Here is a 21,819-nt window from a genome sequence, read left to right on the forward strand (position 1 = left end):
TTTAGTATACTTAATTAATATTACCTGAGGGGCAGATTTATAAGCCCTGTTTTATAACATCAGGCAGGGGAACATTTCCCCCACATAACGTCTATCCCATAATATAATTAGGGATCCGTGTAAAAAGTATCCATTTTACATTAGCAATGTAACCATCACATAAAGCCTTTTCTTTTATTTTTTTCTTTATTTTTATTAGTTGGAGGCTAATTACTTTACAATATTGTAGTGGTTTTTGCCATACATTGACATGAATCAGCCATGGGTTTACATGTGTTCCCCATCCTGAACCCCCCTCCCACATCCCTCCCCATCTCATCCCTCTGGGTCATCCCAGTGCACCAGCCCTGAGCACTTGTCTCATGCATCCAACCTGGACTGACGATCTGTTTCACACTTGATAATATACATGTTTCGATGCTGTTCTCTCAGATCATCCCACCCTCACCTTCTCCCACAGAGTCCCAAAATCTGTTCTATACATCTGTGTCTCTTTTTCTGTCTTGCATATAGGGCTATTATTACCATCTTTCTAAATTCCATATATATGCGTTAGTATACGGTATTGGTGTTTAACTTTCTGGCTTACTTCACTCTGTATAATGGGCTCCAGTTTCATCCATCTCATTAGAACTGATTCAAATGAATTCTTTTTAATGGCTGAGTAATAGTCCATTGTGTATATGTACCATAGCTTCCTTATCCATTCGTCTGCTGATGGGCATCTAGGTTGCTTCCATGTCCTGGCTATTATAAACAGTGCTGCGAAGAACATTGGGGTACACGTGTCTCTTTCAGTTCTGGTTTCCTCGGTGTGTATGCCCAGGAGTGGGATTGCTGGGTCACATGGCAGTTTTATTTCCAGTTTTTTAAGGAATCTCCACACTGTTCTCCATAGTGGCTGTACTAGTTTGCATTCCCACCAACAGTATAAGAGGGTTCCCTTTTCTCCACACCCTCTCCAGCATTTATTGCTTGCAGACTTTTGGATAGCAGCCATCCTGACTGGCGTGTAATGGTACCTCATTGTGGTTTTGATTTGCATTTCTCTGATAATGAGTGATATTGAGCATCTTTTCATGTGTTTGTTAGCCATCTGTATGTCTTCTTTGGAGAAATGTCTGCTTAGATCTTTGGCCCATTTTTTGATTGGGTCATTTTTTTTCTGGAATTGAGCTGCCAGAGTTGCTTGTATATTTTTGAGATTAATCCTTTGAAGCAAATAGCTTCATTTGCTATTATTTTCTCCCATTCTGAAGGCTGTCTTTTCACCTTGTTTATAGTTTCCTTTGTTGTGCAAAAGCTTTTAAGTTTCATTAGGTCCCATTTGTTTATTTTTGCTTTTATTTCCAATATTCTGGGAGGTGGGTCATAGAGGATCTTGCTGTGATTTATGTCGGAGAGTGTTTTGCCTATGTTCTCCTCTAGGAGTTTTATAGTTTCTGGTCTTCCATTTAGATCTTTAATCCATTTTGAGTTTATTTTTGTGTATGGTGTTAGAAAGTGTTCTGGTTTCATTCTTTTACAAGTGGTTGACCAGTTTTCCCAGCACGATTTTTTAAAGAGGTTGTCTTTTTTCCATTGTATATTCTTGCCTCCTTTGTCAAAGATAAGGTGTCTATAGGTACATGGATTTATCTCTGGGATTTCTATTTTGTTCCACTGATCTATATTTCTGTCTTTGTGCCAGTACCATGCTGTCTTGATGACTGTGACTTTGTAGTAGAGCCTGAAGTCAGGCAGGTTGATTCCTCCAGTTCCATTCTTCTTTCTCCAGATTACTTTGGCTATTCGAGGTTTTTTGCACTTCCAAACAAATTGTGAAATTATTTATTCTAGTTCTGTGAAAAATACTATTGGTAGCTTGATAGGGATTGCATTGAATCTATAGATTGCTTTAGGTAATATACTCATTTTCAAAATATTGATTCTTCCAATCCATGAACACAGTATATTTCTCCATCTATTTGTGTCCTCTTTGATTTCTTTCATCAGTGTCTTATAGTTTTCTATGTATAGGTCTTTTGTTTCTTTAGGTAGATATATTCCTAAGTATTTTATCCTTTTTTTTTGTTGCAATGGTGAATGGTGTTGTGTCCTTAATTTCTCTTTCTGTTTTCTCATTGTTAGTGTATAGGAATACAAAGGATTTCTGTGCGTTGATTTTGTATCCTGCAACTTTACTATATTCATTGATTAGCTCTAGTAATTTTCTGGTAGAGTCTTTAGGGTTTTCTATGTAGAGGATCATGTCATCTGCAAACAATGAGAGTTTTACTTCTTCTTTTCCTATCTGGACTCCTTTCATTTCTTTTTCTGCTCTGATTGCTGTGGCCAAAACTTCCAAAACTATGTTGAATAGTAGTGGTGAGAGTGGGCATCCTTGTCTTGTTCCTGACTTTAGGGGATATGCTTTCACTTTTTCACCATAGAGGATAATGTTTGCTGTGGGTTTGTCACATATAGTTTTTATTATGTTGAGACATGTTCCTTCTATTCCTGCTTTCTGGAGAGTTTTTATCATAAATGGATGTTGAATTTTGTCAAAGGCTCATAAAGCCCTTTCAAATACACCAATCGTTATAAACATTTTTCTCAGTTCTATCAACACTTATACCCTTTTAGCCTATCAACAAGTCTTGGTCTTACAAGGAGTTCCAGGAAGTTTCCTTTGAAAACAAAAAAGATTTTTTTTCCCAATGTGGACCGTTTTAAAAGTCTTTATTGTTCTCTTGAAACATCCCACCCTCGCCTTCTCCCAGAGTCCACAAGTCTGTCTGAGTCTCTTTTTCTGTTTTGCATATAGGGTTATCGTTACCATCTTTCTAAATTCCATATATATATGTGTTAGTATACTGTAATGGTCTTTATCTTTCTGGCTTACTTCACTCTGTATAATGGGCTCCAGTTTCATCCATCTCTTGTATATTATCTAGGGTGAAACAGATCACCAGCCCAGGTTGGGTGCATGAGACAAGTGCTCGGGCCTGGTGCACTGGGAAGACCCAGAGGGATCGGGTGGAGAGGGAGGTGGGAGGGGGGACCGGGATGGGGAATACATGTAAATCCATGGCTAATTCATTTCAATGTATGACAAGAACCACTGCAATGATGTAAAGTAATTAGCCTCCAACTAATAAAAATAAATGGAAAAAAAAAATTCTGAACCAAAAAAAAAAAAAAGTCTTTATTGAATTTGCTACAGTACTGTTTCTGTTTTGATTTGGTTTTTTGACTTTGAGACATGTGGGGCTCAACACCACAACCAGGACTTGAACCCACACCCCCAGCATAGGAATGTGAAGCTTTAACCACTGGATCACCATGGAAGTCCCAAGAAAGTTTCCTTTTTAATCCCTCAGCCATTTTTCATTTTGGGGTGTAAGGCTTTGAGGTCCCCAGTGAGGGAGTCAAGCAAAGGGACTCAGAACCTTTTGTCAATCTTGAACTTGATTAATTAATTGAACAATTGCCCCTAAACAATTGCCGGGATGGAATCTCAGTGTAATTTTCTTTCAGCCTTAAAAAAAAATTTTTTTAACTGGTTGTAAATAGAGCAGACTTGTTTGGGGCCCTTTAATGTTGGGGTAACAATAGAAGGTCCTTTTTGAAACTGGAGAATACTGGAGAATACTGGAATGGGTAGCTGTTCCCTTCTCCAGAAGATCTTCCCAAACCAGGGATCCAACCTAGGTCTCCTACACTGCAGGCAGATTCTTTACCAGCTGAGCCACAGGGAAGCCCAAGAATACTGGAGTGGGTAGTCTATCCCTTCTCCAGCATATCTTTCCTGAACCAGGAATTGAATCAGGGTCTCCTGCATTGCAGGCGGATTCTTTACCAACTGAGCTATCAGGGAAGTCCCCAATCATCAATTAGCTGCTGTCATTCCAATAAGATTCAGTTCAGTTCAGTTCAGTAGTTCAGTCGTGTCCGACTCTTTGCGACCCCATGAATCACAGCACGCCAGGCCTCCCTGTCCATCACCAACTCCCAGAGTTTACTCAAACTCATACCCAACATTCCAATAAGAATAACAGTTTTATTAGTGTTCCATGACCTACGAAGTGGGAGAAGAATACAATTTCTTCATATAATCTGTATATTCAGTGTTATAACTAAGGGGAATAACATGTAAAATGATCTGAGTATTGCTGACACATGTTCACTCTCAATAATTATTGGTCACTCACAGTATCATTATGATTATTGTCACTAACTAGAATTATTTAACAATTGTTTAGCAATTACAAGGAATGAAAATATAATTTTCACTCTCCCTATTGTTGATATGTGAACATGTGAAGCCTTTGGTCCTCAGAGAGATAGAAGGAGGGTACAATGAAGTAAAAATTGCTATTACGAATTTCAATGTGGCAGACATGAGAATTCTCTTAGCCCAGTCCCTAAAACATGAAATCACTTAATAAATGCTCATTATGTTAATGATTGGACCTCCCGGGGACTCAGTGGTGGAGAATTCCCCTTTTCCAAAGCAGGAGACAGGTTCGATACCTGTGTCGGGAAAATCCCCTAGAGAAGGAAATGGCAACCCACTCCATTATTCTTGCCTGGAAAATCCCACAGACAGAGGAGCCTGGCAGGCTACAGTCCATGGGTCACAGTTGATGGGGTCACAAAAAGAGTCAGACACGACTTACTGACTAAGCAACAACAGCAAAATGTTTATGATTAAATGCAAACAAGAACTGCCTCCTGTAGTCCATGTAGGTATAATATAAATTCAACCCCACAACCTGTGAGTCTAAAGCAAGTTCTTCACTCCTATGTTCAAAGAGAGAGATTTCAGGGACTGCCCTGGTGGTCCAGTGGTTAAAACTCTGAGCTTCCAAAGGAGGAGATGTAAGTTCAATCCCTGCTCAAGGAATTAATATCCCATGGGCTACGCAGTGCAGCCAGAGATTTTCTAAAAATTTTTAATTAGGTCGCTATAAAAAAGAGAGAGAAAGATCGTTGTTCACTTGAAACTAGCACAACGTTGTTCCTTAATCAGCTGTAGTATAGTGTTAGTCGCTCAGCCGTGACTGTCTGACTTTGCAATCCCATAGACTGTAACCCACCAGGCTCCTCTGTCCATGTCTCCAGGCAAGCATACTGGAGTGGGTTTCCATTCCCTTCTCCAGGGGATCTTCCCGACCCCAATACAAAATAAAAAATTTAGGGAAAAAAAAAAAGAGATGTCAGTCCATGGTTTCTCAATTTCCCTCCAGCTTCTTGTCACTATGCCTTTTTATTCAGTTTTTACTTTTATTTTTAATTATCTTCAAACTTAGAGAAATCTTACGAGACATACACAAAAAATTTTTGTACATAATTCACACAGATTCACCAGTGGTAATGTTTTCCAACATTTGCTAGATTATGTTCTCATTTCTTTCACTCTCATGGATAATAATAACTTTTTTAACCACTTGAGAAAAAGTTACTGACATCATTTCCTTTTATCCCTCCACACTTCAGGGAATATTTTCTAAGACCTCAGATATTTCCTTTATAATCTCAAAAAAATGATAGAAATCGAGGAATTTAGTATTGATGCAATGTTATTATCTAATCGACATTGTGCAATCAAATGTGGCCAGCCGTCTCAACAATAAAATGATAGCATTTTCTGTGGCCTAGGATTCAATCTAGGATTTAGTTTACATTCTCCCTTCTCGTTTCTCTGGACCATATCCTCAGCTTTTCTTTTCTTAGGGTTTTTTTTTTAAATAATAATTTGATATTTTGAATGGTACCAGATAATTATTTTGTACAGCTTCCTCAATTAGTTTACACAATATGTTCTCATTAATACCTTCAGGTCTAGACTTCACCTTTTAAATATACGCCCCCCCCCCCCCAAAAAAAAGGAAGGAAGCAAGCAAGAGACTTCTCTGGCAGTCCAGTGGTTAAGACGTTAAGCTTCCAAATCAAAGTGCACGGAATTCAATCCCTAATCAGGGAACTAAGATGCCACATACATCCTGGCATGGCCAAAAACAAACAAAAAAAAAGGGGAGGGGGTAGAGAGTAAATTTACTGTGGGGAAATCCAACAAACATCACCTCGGCCAAGTGATCAAGGTCAATTGTGAGTTGTCAAGTTGATAGTGAAAGCCCTTGAAACGTTAGGACTATAACAGTATTTTACCTCCATGATCATTGTCTCCCAAACCCAGAAACCCAGTCTAATTATCAGGAAAACATGGAGTACACCCCAAGAGAGGGACCTTCTCCAAAATATCTGACCAGCCATCCTCAAAACTGTCAAGGTCATCAAAGACAAGGAAAGTCTGAGAAATTGTCACAGCCAAGAGAGACCTAAGGAGACATGAAGACCCAGTGTGATGTAGTGTCTGGGCTGGAATCTTGGAACAGAGAAAGGAAATTAGGTAAAACTAAGGAAGTCTGAATAAAATATGGACTATCAGAATTCTTTATTCTATCTTTACCATTTTCCTATAATATAAAAATGTAGAAAATAATAATACAGATTATTTAAAATATTTTTTCAGGCTATCCTGGTGGTCCAGTTGTTAGGATTCTGCCTTCCAACGCAGGGGACAAAGGTTCGATACCTTGTCTGGAAAGTTTCCACATGCCATGGGGCAACTGAGCACCTGGGCCACATATTCGGCCCAGCAGCCTAGAGCCTGCACTCCGCAACAAGAGAGTAACCCCTGCTGGCTGCAGCTAGAGAAAGCCTGCACACAGTGACGAAGGCTCGTAGCAGCCAAAAAGATAAATACATAAATTTTAAAAAACAACACTTACCAAAGTGATTCATGAAAAAAAATAATAAAATAAATTTTCTTAATCCACCACGTGTCTACACCCTCCATCTTGTTACTAAACTCATTTCCTCCCATGACGTCAAACTCAGGTTACTCCAGAATGTTCTCTGAATGACTTCACGATTACCCAATATTTTCAGTCTTGTGACCCTCTCTTTTCATCAATAGGCACAAACCTCAGTGAGCAGGGAAAGATTAATGATTGTTTGATGTTGACTGTAAAACGGATCTCCCAGTCCAACAGTGACTATACTAAGGCTGAAACACCCACAAGAGGTACAAAGATCTCATTGTCATGACAGGAGAGTGTGTGTGGTTTGAAGGGATACCCTTCCCGAGCAGGGAATTCCCATCTGGACACCTGAGAGAGGTGCAGGAGAATTTTCTTATTAAAGATGAGGATGTCTTACTGCTGACTTACCCCAAATCAGGTAAGAAAGCAGGACCAGATGCTGAGAAATGCCTCCTCATTCATTCAACAGACAGGCGGAACACTTTCTGTATGCCGACAATGCTTTGGGGGAATAGAAATATGCACCGATACTGCTGAAGAGCTGACTCATTGGAAATGACCCTGATGCTGGGAAAGGTTGAGGGCAGGAGGAGAAGGGGGCAACAGAGGATGAGATGGTTGGATGGCATCACTGACTCAGTGGACATGAGTTTGAGCAAACTCTGGGGCATAGTGGAGGACTGGGAAGCCTGGCGTGCTGCAGTTCATGGGGTCACGAAGAGTCGGAGATGATGGAACGACTGAACAATAACAGCCACTGAATTTCAGAAAAAAGGATCTAGACAGGCAGTTACACAATAAGCTGAGTGTTTAGAGGGATAACCTAAGGCATCAGGGGAACCCACGGGAGTGAATCACAAGGCAGATTCAGGTGTATGCAGAGAGTGGTGGAAGGAGATGGATGGCCAGGGAAGTCTATAGACGAAATGGAGGAGGGAGGTAATTATGTGAGATGATGTATATGTTAATTAGTTTGACTGTGGTGGTCATTTCACAATGTGGTGTTTTGTTGTTGTTTAGTCGATAAGTCATATCCGACTATTTTGGGACCCCGTGGACTGTAGCCCACCAGGCTCCTCTGTCTTTGGGATTCTCCAGGCAAGAATACTGGAATGGGTTGTCATTTTCTTCTCCAGGGCATCTTCCCGACCCAGGGATCGAACCTCCTACATTGACAGGTGGATTCTTTACCACTGAGCCATGGTGAATCCCTCACAATGTGTACATATATCAAATTAACCTGTATACCTTAAAGATATGCATTCTTTTTTTCAAGAATTTTGATTTTTACCTTTTGATTATTATTATGACTTATCGTTGGCTGTGCTGGATCTTCATGGCTGAGTGGGCTACTCTCTAGTTGCGGTGGGCAGCTTCTCTTGTTGTGGAGCACAGACTCTAGAGCTTCAGTGGGGTAGCGTGGGGCTTGGTCATTGTGATGCACGTGCTTAGTTGCCCTTAGCAGGTGGAATCTTCCTGGACCAAGGATGGAACCCTTGTCCCCTGCATTGGCAGGCAGATTCTTAACCACCAGGCCTACATTCCTTTTTTTTTTCTAACTTTAAACAATATTTATTTTCCTTGATATTTATATATATCATATTTTTAAAATACATCAGATGCATTTCTATGTAAAGTATATGTTTATTCTTTTTCTCTTAATATTTTTGCTTTGTATTAAAGAGACCATAAGCTCCATGCTAGCAAGAACAAGGCTTATCAAGTTACTTGTACGATATAATGGGGCAATGGAGAGTTTAGTATTGCCAGGTTGACCCTACTGCTTTTGAACTGACAATGTTAAATATATACGATTTCATTTGTTAGTTATAATCAAGGGGGGGAGGGCAGGGAGTAAAACACAATTATCTCAGCCAAAAACAAAGAAGTGGAAGATGTGACATCTATAGTGACATAAAAGGAATGAATGTGAAATTATTTTGTGAAAAGGGATAGTTTCTGATAAAGGTATCAGCATCAATCGTGGCCAGGAATTGGAAAAAAGCCTGACAAGTCCAAGGGACAGAAAGGATGTGAATCATATATCTGTGAGGGGTGGGGTCGTTGAGGGACTGTGATTAGGCAAGAATGAAGGTTGATGACCTTAAAAGTTGTGTGATAGTGAAAAGCCAAGGGCAATGGGACCATAACATATCACAGGATTTATTAGAGAGGGAGGTGGGAGGGGGGACCGGGATGGGGAATACATGTAAATCCATGGCTAATTCATTTCAATGTATGACAAAAACCACTGCAATGATGTAAAGTAATTAGCCTCCAACTAATAAAAATAAATGGAAAAAAAAATAACCAGACGCTGGAAGCAACCCAATGTCCACTGATAGATGAAACAAAATGTTGTAGTTGCATATAATAGAACACTATTCAGCCTTAATAAGGAACGAAGTTCTGACTCACGTGACAACATGGATAAACTATGAAGACATTACCCTGAGAGAAATAAGTGAGACACTGTATGATGCCACGTAAATGAGGTTATCAGAAACTGAAACAGAATGGTTGCCTGAGACTGGCAGGGACTGGAAAGAGGGGAAAATGGAAAGTCGTTACATAATGGGTCCAAAGTTTCGGTTTTGCACGATGAGAAAGTTCTGGAGGTTGGTTACACAACAGTGTAAATATACTTAACCCAGCTGAAATGTACTCCTGAAAGATGGTGCCTTGGATTATCTGTATACTTTATGAGAATTTTTAAAGTCAGATTAAAATGGCTCACCAGAGACAGAAATGGCAGCCCACTCCAGTATTCTTGCCTGGAGAATCTCCACGGACAGGGGTGTCTGGGGGGCTACAGTCCAGGAGGTCGAAAAGAGCAGGACACGACTGAGCAACTAAGCACAAAATGACTGACTATGTTTTTCCTTTCTTTATCTAGGAACGAACTGGTTGATGGAAACTGTCTGCCTGATTCATTCTAAGGGGGACCCCAAGTGGATCCAATCTGTGCCCATTGGGGAGCGCTCCCCTTGGGTAGAGGCTTTCAGGGGGTATAATCTATTGAAAGATAAGGAAGGCCCACGTTTCATCACTTCTCACCTCCCTGTCCAACTCTTCCCCAGGTCTTTCTTCAAGTCCAAGGCCAAGGTCAGTGCACATAGTCAAGATAGGCTTGATCAATACTCATTAAACTTTAACTTACCTGGCAACCAGTTGAAGACCTGTTTGAAATGCAATTGTATTCAGTAGGTATGTGGTGGGACCCGAGATTCTGCTTGTACACACCACAGCCATACTAAGTACAAAGGTATAGAGCATTCCAGAGGTTCTATAAGCCAGATATAAGCCAGAGACAAAGAGAAACCATAATGCCCAAACCTTACATTTAAAGTCTAACTAGAATTTATAACTGTATTATACCCTAGATAACACTCCTTTGCCAAAGAATGTTCAACCTACCGCACAATTGCACTTGTTTCACATGCTAGTAAAGTAATGCTCAAAGTTCTCCAAGCCAGGGGTCAATAGTACGTGGACCGAGAACTTCTCAACGTTCAAGCTGGATTGAGAAAAGGCAGAGAAACCAGAGATCAAATTGCTGACATCTGTTGGATCATAAAAAAGCAAGAGAATTCCAGGGACACATCTATTTCTGCTTCATGGACTACACTAAAGCCTTTGACCACGTGGATCATAACAAACTGTGAAAAATTCTTCAAGAGATGGGAATACCAGACCACCTGACCTGCTTGCTGAGAAATCTGTATGCAGGTCAAGAAGCAACAGTTAGAACTGGACATGGAACAACAGACTGGTTCCAAATTCGGACAGGAGAATGTCAAGACTGTATATTGTCACCCTGCTTATTTGACTTGTATGCAGAGTGCATCATGTGAAATGCCAGCAGGATGAAGAACAGCTGGAATCAAGATTGCCATGAGAAATAATGATAAACTCAGATATGCAGATGACAGCACCCTGATGGCAGAAAGTGAAGAAGAACTAAAGAGCCTCTTGGTGAAAATGAAAGAGGAGAGTGAAAAAGCTGGCTTAAAACTCAATATTCAAAAAATGAATCATTTTTTGATTCATTCAGTTCAATTCAGTCCCATCAGTTCAGTTCAATTGCTCAGTCATGTCCGACTCTTTGCGACCCCATAGACAACATTACGCCAAGCCTCCCTGTCCATCACTAACTCCCAGAGTTTACTCAAACTCATTTCCATTGAGTCGGTGATGCCATCCAACCATCTCATCCTTGTCACCCCCTTCTCCTCCTGCCTTCAATCTTTCCCAGCATCAGGGTCTTTTCCTGTGAGTCAGTTCTTTCCATCAGGTGAACAAAACATTGGAGTTTCAGCTTCAGCATCATTTCCCTTCCATTGAATATTCAGGACTGATTTCCTTTAGGATGGACTGGTTGGATCTCCTTGCTGCCCAAGGGACTCTCAAGAGTCTTCTCCAACACCACAGTTCAAAAGCATCAATTCCTTGGCGCTCAGCTTTCTTTATAGTCCTACTCTCACATCCACACATGACTACTTGAAAAACCATAGCTTTGACTAGACGTATCTTGTTGGCAACATCATGACTGTGCTTTTTAATATGCTGTCTAGGTTGGTCATAACTTTTCTTCCAAGGAGCAAGCATTTTTTAATTTCATGGCTGCAGTCAACATCTGCAATGTTTTTGGAGCCCCTCCCCCCAAAAATAAAGTCTGTCACTGTTTCTATTGTTTCCCCATCTATTTCCCATGAAGTAATGGGACCAGATGCCATGATCTTCATTTTCTGAATGTTGAGTTTTAAGCCAACTTTTTCACTCTCCTCTTTCACTTTCATCAAGAGGCTGTTTAGTTCTTCTTCACTTTCTGCCATTAGGGTGGTGTCATCTGCATATCTGAGGTTATTGATCTTTCTCCTAGCAACCTTGATTCCAGCTTGTGCTTCAGCCAGCCCAGTGTTTCTCTTGATGTACTCTGCATATAAGTTAAATAAGCAGGCTGACAATATACAGCCTTGATATACTCCTTTCCTGATTTGGAACCAGTCTGTTGTTCCATGTCCAGTTCTAACTGTTGCTTCTTGACCTGCATACAGATTTCTCAGGAGGCAGGTCAGGTGGTCTGATATCCCCATCTCTTGAAGAATTTTTCACAGTTTGTTGTGATCTACACAGAGAAAGTCTTTGGTGTAGTCAATAATGCAGAAATATATGTCCAGCCCCATCAGTTCATGGCAAATAGATGGGGAAACAATGGAAACAGTGATAGACTTTATTTTCTTGTGCTCCAAAATCACTGCAGATGGTGACTGCAACCATCAAATTAAAAGACACTTGCTGCTTGCAAAAAAAAAAAAAACTATGACCCACCTAGACAGCATATTAAAATGCAGAGACATTACTTTGCTGACAAAGGTCAAAGCTATGGTTTTTCCAGTAGTCATGTATGAATGTGAGATTTGGACCATAAAGAAGGCTGAACACCAAAGAACTGATACTTTTAAACTGGGGTGCTGGATAAGACTGTTGAGAGTCCCTTGGACTGCAAGGAGATCAAACCAGTCAATCCTAAAGGAAATCAATCTTGAATATTCTTTAGAAGAACTGACACTGAAGCTGAAGCACCAATACTTTGGCCACCTAATATGAAGAGCTGACTCATTAGAAAAGACCCTGATGCTGGAAAGATTGAAAACAGGAGGTAAAGGGGATGACAGAGGACGAGATGGTTGGATGTCATCACTGACTCAATGGACATGAGTTTCAGCAAGCTTGGGAGATGAAGAGCGGGGTAGTAGCAAGGCATGCTGCAATCCATGGGGTCGCAAAGAGTCAGACAAGACTGAGCAACTAAACAACAACAACAAACCAACCTTTGTTGCTCTAAAAAATAATTGTGTGTGTGCTCAGTTGTGTTCAGGTTTCCGTGGTGGCTCAGATGATGTGTCTCCCTGCAATTCAGGAGACCCGGGTTTGATCTCTGGGTCAGGAAGATCCCCTGGAGAAGGAAATGGCAACTCACTCTAGTATTCTTGCCTGGAAAATCCCATGGATGGAGGAGCCTGGTGGGCTACAGTCCATGTGGTTGCAAAGAGTTGGACACGACTAAGCGACTGCATTTTCACTTTCTTTCAGTTGTGTCCAACTCTTTTGCAACCCCATGGACTGTTGCCCCCCAGGCTCCTCTGTCTATGGGATTTTCCAGGCAGGAATCCTGGAGTGAGTTCCCATGTCCTTCTTCAGGGGTCTTCCCAACCCAGGGATGGAACACGAATCTCCTGTATCTTTTGGTCAGGCAGGTTCCTGACCAATATACTTCAATTTAAAAAGGAGATTGTGAAACTTTGAATGATATTCACCTTTTACGAAATTTCAGTATGTCACAGCACAGTTTTTTTTTCACCCATCATTTTCTAAGATTATTTAAAATCAACCTATTTATATGAGACTGACTGGTGTTTGTGAAATGCCTGTACAGGGAAACTGAAGTTTAGAGAGAGATGAGTGAAAGTCACTTAGTCATGTCCGACTCTTTGTGACCCCAAGGACTATTACAGTCCATGCAATTCTCCAGGCCAGGATACTGGAGTGGGTAGCCTTTCCCTTCTTCAGGGAAACTTCCCAACCCAGGGATCAAACCCAGGTCTCCCGCATTACAGGTGGATCTTTACCAGCTGAGCCACAAGAGAAGCCCAAGAGCCTAGAATAATGTCACAAAGAAAGCTGACACCGAGTAGAGATGTGATTCAGATGTTGAAATGCCAAGTATTCTTGCGTGTGTGTGTGTCTGTATGCATACACTAACCTTAAGGATTAGCTCGTTCAATCTCTACATACATAGCTAACTCGGACACTTTCTTCCAGAACCCTGATTTAGAACATTTCTCCTCCCCAAGAATGTTTTCCCACACACTGCCCCAGTCAATGCCCACCCACAGAGGTAGCCACTCCCTTTGACTATTCACTCTAAACTTGTTCTTGATCTTCATGTACATAGACTCATATCACATGAACATCTGACTTCTTTTTAATATCTGTTTTTCTGGAGTCTGAAAAAAATTTTTTTTTTTAATTTTTAGCTATGCTGAGTCTTTGCTTTTGCTCGGGCTTTTCGCTAGTTGCCAAAAGCCGAGACCACTCGCCAGGTGCAGTGCTGGGGCTTCTCACTGAAGTGGCATCTCCTATTGCAGAGCTCGGGCTCCAGGGCGCGTGGGCTTCAGTAGGTGGGGTATCGGGCTCTAGGGCCCAAGCTCAATAGTTGTGGCACACGGGCTTAGCTGTCTGAGGCATGGGATCTTCCCAGACCAGAGATCAAACTCCTGTCTCTTGCATTGGCAGGCACATTCTTTATCACCGAGCCACCAGGGAAGCCCAAACATCTGACTTCTTTCACTCAAGATAATTGTTGGTACACAACGTCCTCAGGAATTGGCTGGGTATAATATGAAACTGGACTCCACATACAGAGGGCAGGGATAGACAGTAAGAAAGAGGCAGACCATTCCAGATTGGTAGGTGGCAGGTTTAATAAGCAAGGGAGGGGCTCTCCCGGTGGCTCAGCGGTAAAGAATCTGCTTACTAACCCAGAAAACATGGGTCCGACCCCTGGTCACGGGGGGATCCCACATACTGAGGAACAATTAAACCCATGAGCCACAACTACTGAGCCTGTGATCTGGAGCCTGGGAACTGAAACGATTGAAACCCACATGCCCTAGAGCCTGTGATCAGCAACAAGAGAAGCCAATGCAATGAGAAACCCGTATACTGCAATGAGAAAGCCGACACAGCAACAGAGACCCAGCACATACCAAAATAAATCAATAAAATTTTTAAAAATAAGCAAGGGAACTTACTCATGAGGTCTGTCTTAGGCAGCCACAAGACGAGTAGCTTTGTGTACTTGCCCACCCCATCTTAAAAGTTTTTATAGAGACTTTACCTGGTTTGAAACATGTACAGGATCCCCATTGTTTCAATACCACATTACAGTCTCAAGGCTCTATCCTTGGGCAGCTTCTGGTGCAGGGAAGTCAAGTGGAACACACTCCTTATATGAACATATAAGGGGGATGGGTCGGGTGCCTCCATTTGCCTAGATCCAGCTCACAGGTCAGTGATTCAATGAGTCAAACCTCCATGACTTTCCCCAACAATAACTGGGGGGAGATTCATTCATGATGTTGTGTATGTACAGATATATATTGCTGTGTGTCTCTAAGGATCTCATGATTTGTTCATCTATTCTATTAGTAATCTTTAAACTATAGTATGCAAATATAGTATCAGTGACATATTAAAATCTTCCTGTGCTTCCCATTGTGGGTGCATGCTAAGTCATGTCTGACTTTTTGCAACCCCATGGACTGTAACCCACCGAGCTCCTCTATCCATGAGATTCTCTAAACAAGAATACTTGACTGGGTTGCCTTTTCCTTCTCAGGGAACTCATGGATTGAACCCATGGATTGAACCAACCATGGTTCAATTGGATTGGATCCCAACCCAAGGACTGAACCCATGTCTCTGGCATCTCTCTCAATGACAGGCAGATTCTTTAGTCTATAATAACCGAGGGAAAGAACAGTGGTTTCCTCTTCCTTAGTTAGGGCTTTGCTATTGGTCCAGTGACTAGTTCACAGGAACTTTAAAATACATATTTGATTAATGAATATAATAACTAATTTATTAAAATAATCCATTGATTTTTAAAGGGCACTTTCTAGGAATTGGTTTTTTTTCCATTTTTATGATGATCAAGAAGGTTGGAAAATAACTATTGATTTTTCATGATCCAATTTTTCTCTTTAAGATGATCTACCTCATCAGAAATCCCAGAGATGTTTTAGTGTCTGGTTATTTTTTCTGGAGGAGTGCAAAATTGGTTAAGAAACCACAGTCACTGGAACAATACTTTGAATGGTTCGTCCAAGGAAATGGTGAGTGAATGTAAAATATGAAAGCTGGGAGTTGTCAGAGTCCTTCATCAGACCTCTTTTCATTTTTTTACCCAACTTGATGTCTCTACATCTAACCAATGCATTGGTATAGGGTTTCATCACCACTGGAACCCAAATTTTCTAAAGCCACATACTATCTTGTAAAGCAGAAGAGCTTCAACCAGCCCTTTTGTTTGCCCCATCAGAAACTATCCTAGCTATTTTCTGAGTCTCCATGACCTAATACTACTACAAAGCACTCATATTCTTCTCCTGTACTCTCCTAAATTTGTGAAAGTCACGAGACTTTCTGAAAGGCAGCTTTCGTTGGCCTCCTGGACAACACAGTCCTGACTTTCCACCATTTACGTGTGCATCTTTCAAAAAGTCCCTTAATTCTCTTGTCCTCTGTGTCTAAAAACTGTATGCATTACCCTGGGACTTTATGGGCTTCCCAGGTGGCTCAGTAGGTAAAGAATCTGGCTGTAATACAGGAGATGCAGGAGATACAGTTTCTGTCCCTGGGTCGGGAAGATCTCCTGGAGGAGGGCATGACAACCCACTCCAGTATTCTAGTCAGGAAAATCCCGTGGACAGAGGAGCCTGGCAGGCTACAGTCCCTGGGGTCGCAGAGACTCGGACAGGACTGTAGTGACTTAGCACGCACGCACCCAGGACCTCTATACTTTTTTAAAGTTAATCATTTATTTATTTGGCTGTATCAGGTCTTAGATGTGGAATGTGAAATCTCCCATCTTAGTTGTGGCAGGCAGATTCTTCCAACTTAGTTGTGGTTGGGGGTTCTTTCATTGCAGCATGTGGGATCTAGTTCCCTGACCAGGGGTAGAACCCTGGCCCCCTGAATCGGAGCACAGAGACTTAGCTACTGGGCCACCAGGGAAAGCCCTCTATGCTTTTAATTACGCAGAACTTCTAAGCATTCTCAGATACTTGAAGTGTTGCAGTTTTTCTAAAAACTGTGATGAATCTAGTATCACACTGAGGTCATATTTTTTATTGAGCTGATCCTAAGTGAACTCTTGCCGTATTTCCTGCTGTGCTTCAAGCTACTCTTTCAGAAAAAGAGCAGCAGGAGTTCCCTGGTGGTCCAGTGGTCCAGAATCTGCCTGCCAATGCAGGGAACATGGCTTCAACCCCTGGTCTGGGAAAATCTCACATGCCATGGGGCAACGAAGTGTGTGCACTGCAATACTGAAGCTATTTCCTGCCTTGGGATACCGAGTCGGTTTCCCAAGAAATAATTCCAACAGCAACAATGAAGGAAAGATGACAGAGGGGGAAAAAAGTATTGTCAGAATGTACCTAACAGGCAAAAATATCTCAAGGCTGAACATATTAGCCGCCCCCTCCCCCTGCCCAAAAAATGCCACTTCTCAGACCACATGATTCACTGGAAAAGATTTCCTTACAGACCCTGGAAAACTTATACAAAACCTGCTCCAAAGGCATTAGGCTTGTTAAAGGGCAAATGCATGGTGGTGGATACCAGTTATAACAAGCGTTAAATGCGCCCGGCATTGTGGTAGCAAGTGAGCCCCCAGAGTGAACTCAGTGTGTGGACCCCTGCTTTCATTCCATGTGTCATCTCCTCACTCTTTCTGCCTCCCCTCCATGCAGTGGTATTTGGATCGTGGTTCGACCACACTCGGGGCTGGATGTCCATGAGAGACAAGGAGAATTTCCTGATACTGAGCTATGAAGAGATGAAATGGGTAACTCTTGTTCTTAGAGTCAGCACCACCATCTTAGAGTCAGTCTCTCACCACCATCTGCAGTCCCCCCACCTTCCCTCCATTCCCCTGTGTCTCCCACCTTCTCAAAGTTTAGCTTGCAGTCAATAGGAGTGAGAATAGCAATACCTGGTCTTCATTGCCTTATTTCTGGTTGACACTTCAAATTTCCCTGCTCTCTTTCTGCATGTGGTTTTCTGTTTCACCGTAAGGTGAAGGGCTTTTTTTAAGAAAGAATTTTATTTATGTATTGGCTGTGCTGGATCTTCACGGCTGTCCTCAGGCTTTCTCTAGCTGCGGTAAGTGGGGGGTACTCTTTGTTGTGGTGTGTGGGCTTCTCACTGCGGTGGCTTCTCTCGTTGTGGAGCACAGGCTCCAGGTATGCAGGCTGACCAGTTGCGGTGCCTGGATTCTAGAGCACAGGTGCAATAGTTATGCCATATGGGTGAGCTGCTCCAAGGTACATGGGATCTTCCCGGACCAGGGATCGAACCCACGTCTCCTGCACTGGCAGGCAGAATCTTTTCCACTAAGCCATCAGGGAAGCCCTTTCTTTTGTTTTCATTAGGATTTTTGTTTTGTTTTGTCCCATGTTGTTGTTGTTGTTTTAGTATTTTTTTTTCAGGTGTGTGATTTCTTGGTAGACCATACTAAATGCTCATGAAATAAAGAAAAAAATTACAGCATTATAGCTCTAACAGGAAAGTCTGATTCAAAGCAAAGCCATTCTGGTTATAAAATCCATTTTCTTATCATAATCTCTGAAGATCATGAGCCAAGTTTTGACATAACAAATAAGATACGGTAAAGCTCTCTTGTGATAGCTGTGAAAAACAGCATTATTTGGGCACATAGCCAAGACTTGAAATCAAATCCCTATATTATTGTCAGGTTCTCCCTGAAACTCTCTTGCCTAATCTTGATCATAATTGTCTAGAAGCCCTTCCTAAGTCTCTTTAGAAACCCAGCATTTTGCTGTTTTAAGGTGTCCTGAATTCAACTATACTGAGAAATCCATCATGGTCCTTTCATCTATTTTTTTCAACCTTTCTCTAAATCATTTTTAAATTTCTCAAAAATTTTATTGAAGTATAGTTCCTTACAGAGTATATAGTTTCTACTGTACAGTAAAGTGAGTCAGCTATACCTAGGCATATACGCCTCTTTTTTTTTTTTTTTTAAATTTCCTTCCCGTTTAGGTCACCTCAGAGCATTGACAGGAGTTCTCTGTGCCACACAGTAGGTTCTCATTAGGTACCTATTCTTTGCTTAGTATTGACAGTGGTTATGTGTCAATGTCAATCTCTCGATCTCTCTGCACTCCCCCAACTCTATCCCTACTCACATCTCTTCATTTTTTTCTCTTTTCCTCTCCTCGCTCCTCCTCCTTTCTCTGCTGTCTCCTTCCCCTGATCTCCTTTTCTACGTTCTTGCTCTTTCACATAATCTCTCAGATTTTCTCTTCTTCTAGGATACGAGGAGCACTGTGGAGAAGATCTGCCAATTCCTGGGCAAGAAACTAGAACCAGAAGAGCTGAACTCAGTCCTCAGAAACAGTTCTTTCCAGGCCATGAAAGAAAACAATATGTCCAATTCTTCCCTCCTGAAGGGTCAGTATTTAGAAGAGAATGGAGAACTTTTGAGAAAAGGTAAAAGAAAATGTTCTGCCTTCAAAATGGATCAGAATATGCAGAGATTATTCTTGGCTTATAATAAGGCACTAACCATTGGGAGTAGGGACTGTTTGAATTTATCAACTTAAATTGCTCATCACTTGAGATCGTCTCTTGTGAGCCCTTATCAGGGCATTTCTTTTTAGAGTATTGATGTGGGCTGCAGGTTTTTGAGAAAGTTTATTATTTTAAGGTTCATTTGTTTTGGTGTGGACCATTTTGAAGTTTATTGAACTTGTTACAGTATTGTTTCTGCTTAATGTCTTTGTTATTTGGCTGCTAAACCAATAATGGCATGACCAAATAAATAATAAACAACTAAAAAAAGCAGAGAAGACTAGTGAGACATCTAAATACAATAATGCAGGTGAGAAATGATGTTGGCTTGGATGGAGGTGGTAGAAACAGAAGTTGTGAAAAGTGACTAGACACTGGTTATTACAGATCCCATGCACTGTAAACTTGCCAGGCTCCTCTGTCCATGAGATTCTCCAGACAAGAATAATCGAGCGGGTTGCCATGCCCTCCCCCAGGGGCTCTTCCCAACCCAGGGACTGAACCTGGGTCTCCTGCATTGCAAGCAGATTCTTTACCATTTGAGCCACCAGGCAAGATCTGTTATAGAACATAGAGCAGTATTATTGCTGATGAATTTCACGCAAGATGAGCTGGGAGAGAAGAGAAGGCAGGAAATTGTCCCAAGCAGGCAGAAGTGTAAATGAGTATGACCACTAGGCATATGAAAACAACAAACCATTGGTCATTCTGCTATACTAACTAGGATTTCCATGTCAAGCAGACAGAAGGAAATAGATCAAGGGCTTCCCTGATGGTTTAGTGGTTAAGAATCTGCCTGACAATGCAGGGGATGCAGGTTTGATTTTTGCCTACCAGCTGCGGGCAACTAAGCCCGTGCACCACAGCTGCTCAGCCCAAGCTCTAGAGCATGTGCTCGGCAACAAGAGTTGCCCACACACCGCAACTAGAGAGCAGCCCCCACTCACTGCAACTGGAGAACGATGGTGCACAGCACAAAGACTCAGCACAGCCACGCATAAATAAACGCTTTTAAATAAATAAAATAAAAGAGGTAAGAATGTGTTGTGTACTACTTAATAGCAATAAGTTAAAATAAATAGATCTAGAAGACATGTATTGGAGTCTCGAGACTGAGCCCTAGATCTGACATGATCCTCTATTTTACGTTTGTCAGGCGTGACTGGGGACTGGAAAAATTACTTCACGGTGGCCCAAGCTGAAACCTTTGATAAACTGTTCCAGGAGAAGATGGCAGACCTTCCCCAAGATCTGTTCCCGTGGAAATAATGATCAAAAACTTCTGGATCCTATATGGACAATGATATTTGTTCTCCTGTCTTCATACATGTGAAGGACTGGGAGTAATTACATGAAACCTGTTATCTCATCCTGGTGCCTCAATTGACCAAATTTCTTCATCTTTGAGGACCTGACTGTTAAAATTATCAGGGTACCCCTAATTCACTCTGTGGTAGCCCAGCTTTCAAAAAATGTTTATAGTGTTTCATTTCATTCATACGGAGTGGTCAAGAAATAACGCAAAAGTCATTGCTGTTCTTGTTCGGTCACTAAGCTGTGTCCGACACTTTGTGACCCCATGAGCTGCAGCGTGCCAGGGTCCTCTTTCACCGACTATCTGCGAGTTAGCTCAAATGCATGTCCATGGAGTCTGTTATGCAATCTAGCCATCTCATCCTCTGACACCCCTTTCTCCTTTTGCCCTCAATCTTTCCCAGCAGCAGAGTCTTTTCCAATGATCAGCTCTTCACGTCAGGTGGTCACAGTATTGGAGCTTCAACTTCAGGATCAGTCCTTCCAATCAGTATTCAGGGTTGATTTCCTTAGGATTGACTGGATTGATCTCCTTGCTGTCCAAGGGACTCTCAAGAGTCTTCTGCAGCACAGAAGCACCACAATTCGAAAACATCAATTCTTTGGGGCTCAGCCTTCTTTATGGTCCAACTCTCACATCCATAGAGTCAAAACTACAGTATTTGTAGTAGTCCATATGTTAGAGAAGCCCTGGATGGTCTTAATTTTAGCTGACTGAAGCCCACCAGGAAATGATAGAGCCTAGATATTTCTTTAATTACTTCTTGAGTCAATATTTCAGAAGTGGGCATTCTTCCTTTTGCTTATTGTGTGAATGTGGGAAACCTTGAATCCTAAAGTCCTCCACTGGGTAATAGAAGGTGGGACCCATAAAATAACAACTGCTATTATAGAATTTCAATGTGGCCAATATGAGAATTCTCTCAGCTCAGCCCCTAAAACCTGGAAGCATTTCATAAATTCTCGGTATGTTAATGATGAAATGACAAATAAAACTGGATCCTGCCGTGTAGTTAGGTATTTAAATTCACCCCCATACCTGTGAGTCTAAAGCAAGTTCTTGACTCTTATGCTTAAAACAACAGATTTCAGGGACTTCCCTGGTGATCCAGTGGTTAAAATTCTGTGCTTTCAATGCAGGGGGTGTGAATTTGATCCCTGCACAGGGAACTAAGATCCCACAGGCTATACAGAGTGGCTAAAATAATAACAACAACAATAATAATAGATTTCTTTAAAAATTAGGTTGCTATAAAATTTTTTAAAAAACACACAGAGATTTCAGTCCATGGTATCTCAATTTCCCTCTAGCTTA

The 21,819-nt window shown here is 41.5% G+C and overlaps 2 protein-coding genes across 4 annotated transcripts in view; one reads left to right on the plus strand and one right to left on the minus strand.

Moving 5' to 3' along the window:
- The window catches only part of ELSPBP1 (epididymal sperm binding protein 1), a 113,534-nt gene that overhangs the window by 69,621 nt on the left and 22,094 nt on the right, over positions 1-21,819 (minus strand). The gene's annotated exons all lie outside the window — the stretch shown is intronic.
- SULT2A1 (sulfotransferase family 2A member 1) lies at positions 7,025-20,683 on the plus strand. The gene is made up of 6 exons (XM_070451902.1): positions 7,025-7,227; positions 9,706-9,914; positions 15,583-15,709; positions 17,348-17,442; positions 18,932-19,109; positions 20,347-20,683. Exons 1-6 carry the CDS (start codon positions 7,092-7,094, stop codon positions 20,457-20,459), a joined length of 858 nt encoding a protein of 285 aa, XP_070308003.1. The 5' UTR covers positions 7,025-7,091; the 3' UTR covers positions 20,460-20,683.

This window comes from Odocoileus virginianus, chromosome 20 (assembly GCF_023699985.2).
Source record: "Odocoileus virginianus isolate 20LAN1187 ecotype Illinois chromosome 20, Ovbor_1.2, whole genome shotgun sequence".
Lineage (NCBI taxonomy): Eukaryota > Metazoa > Chordata > Mammalia > Artiodactyla > Cervidae > Odocoileus > Odocoileus virginianus.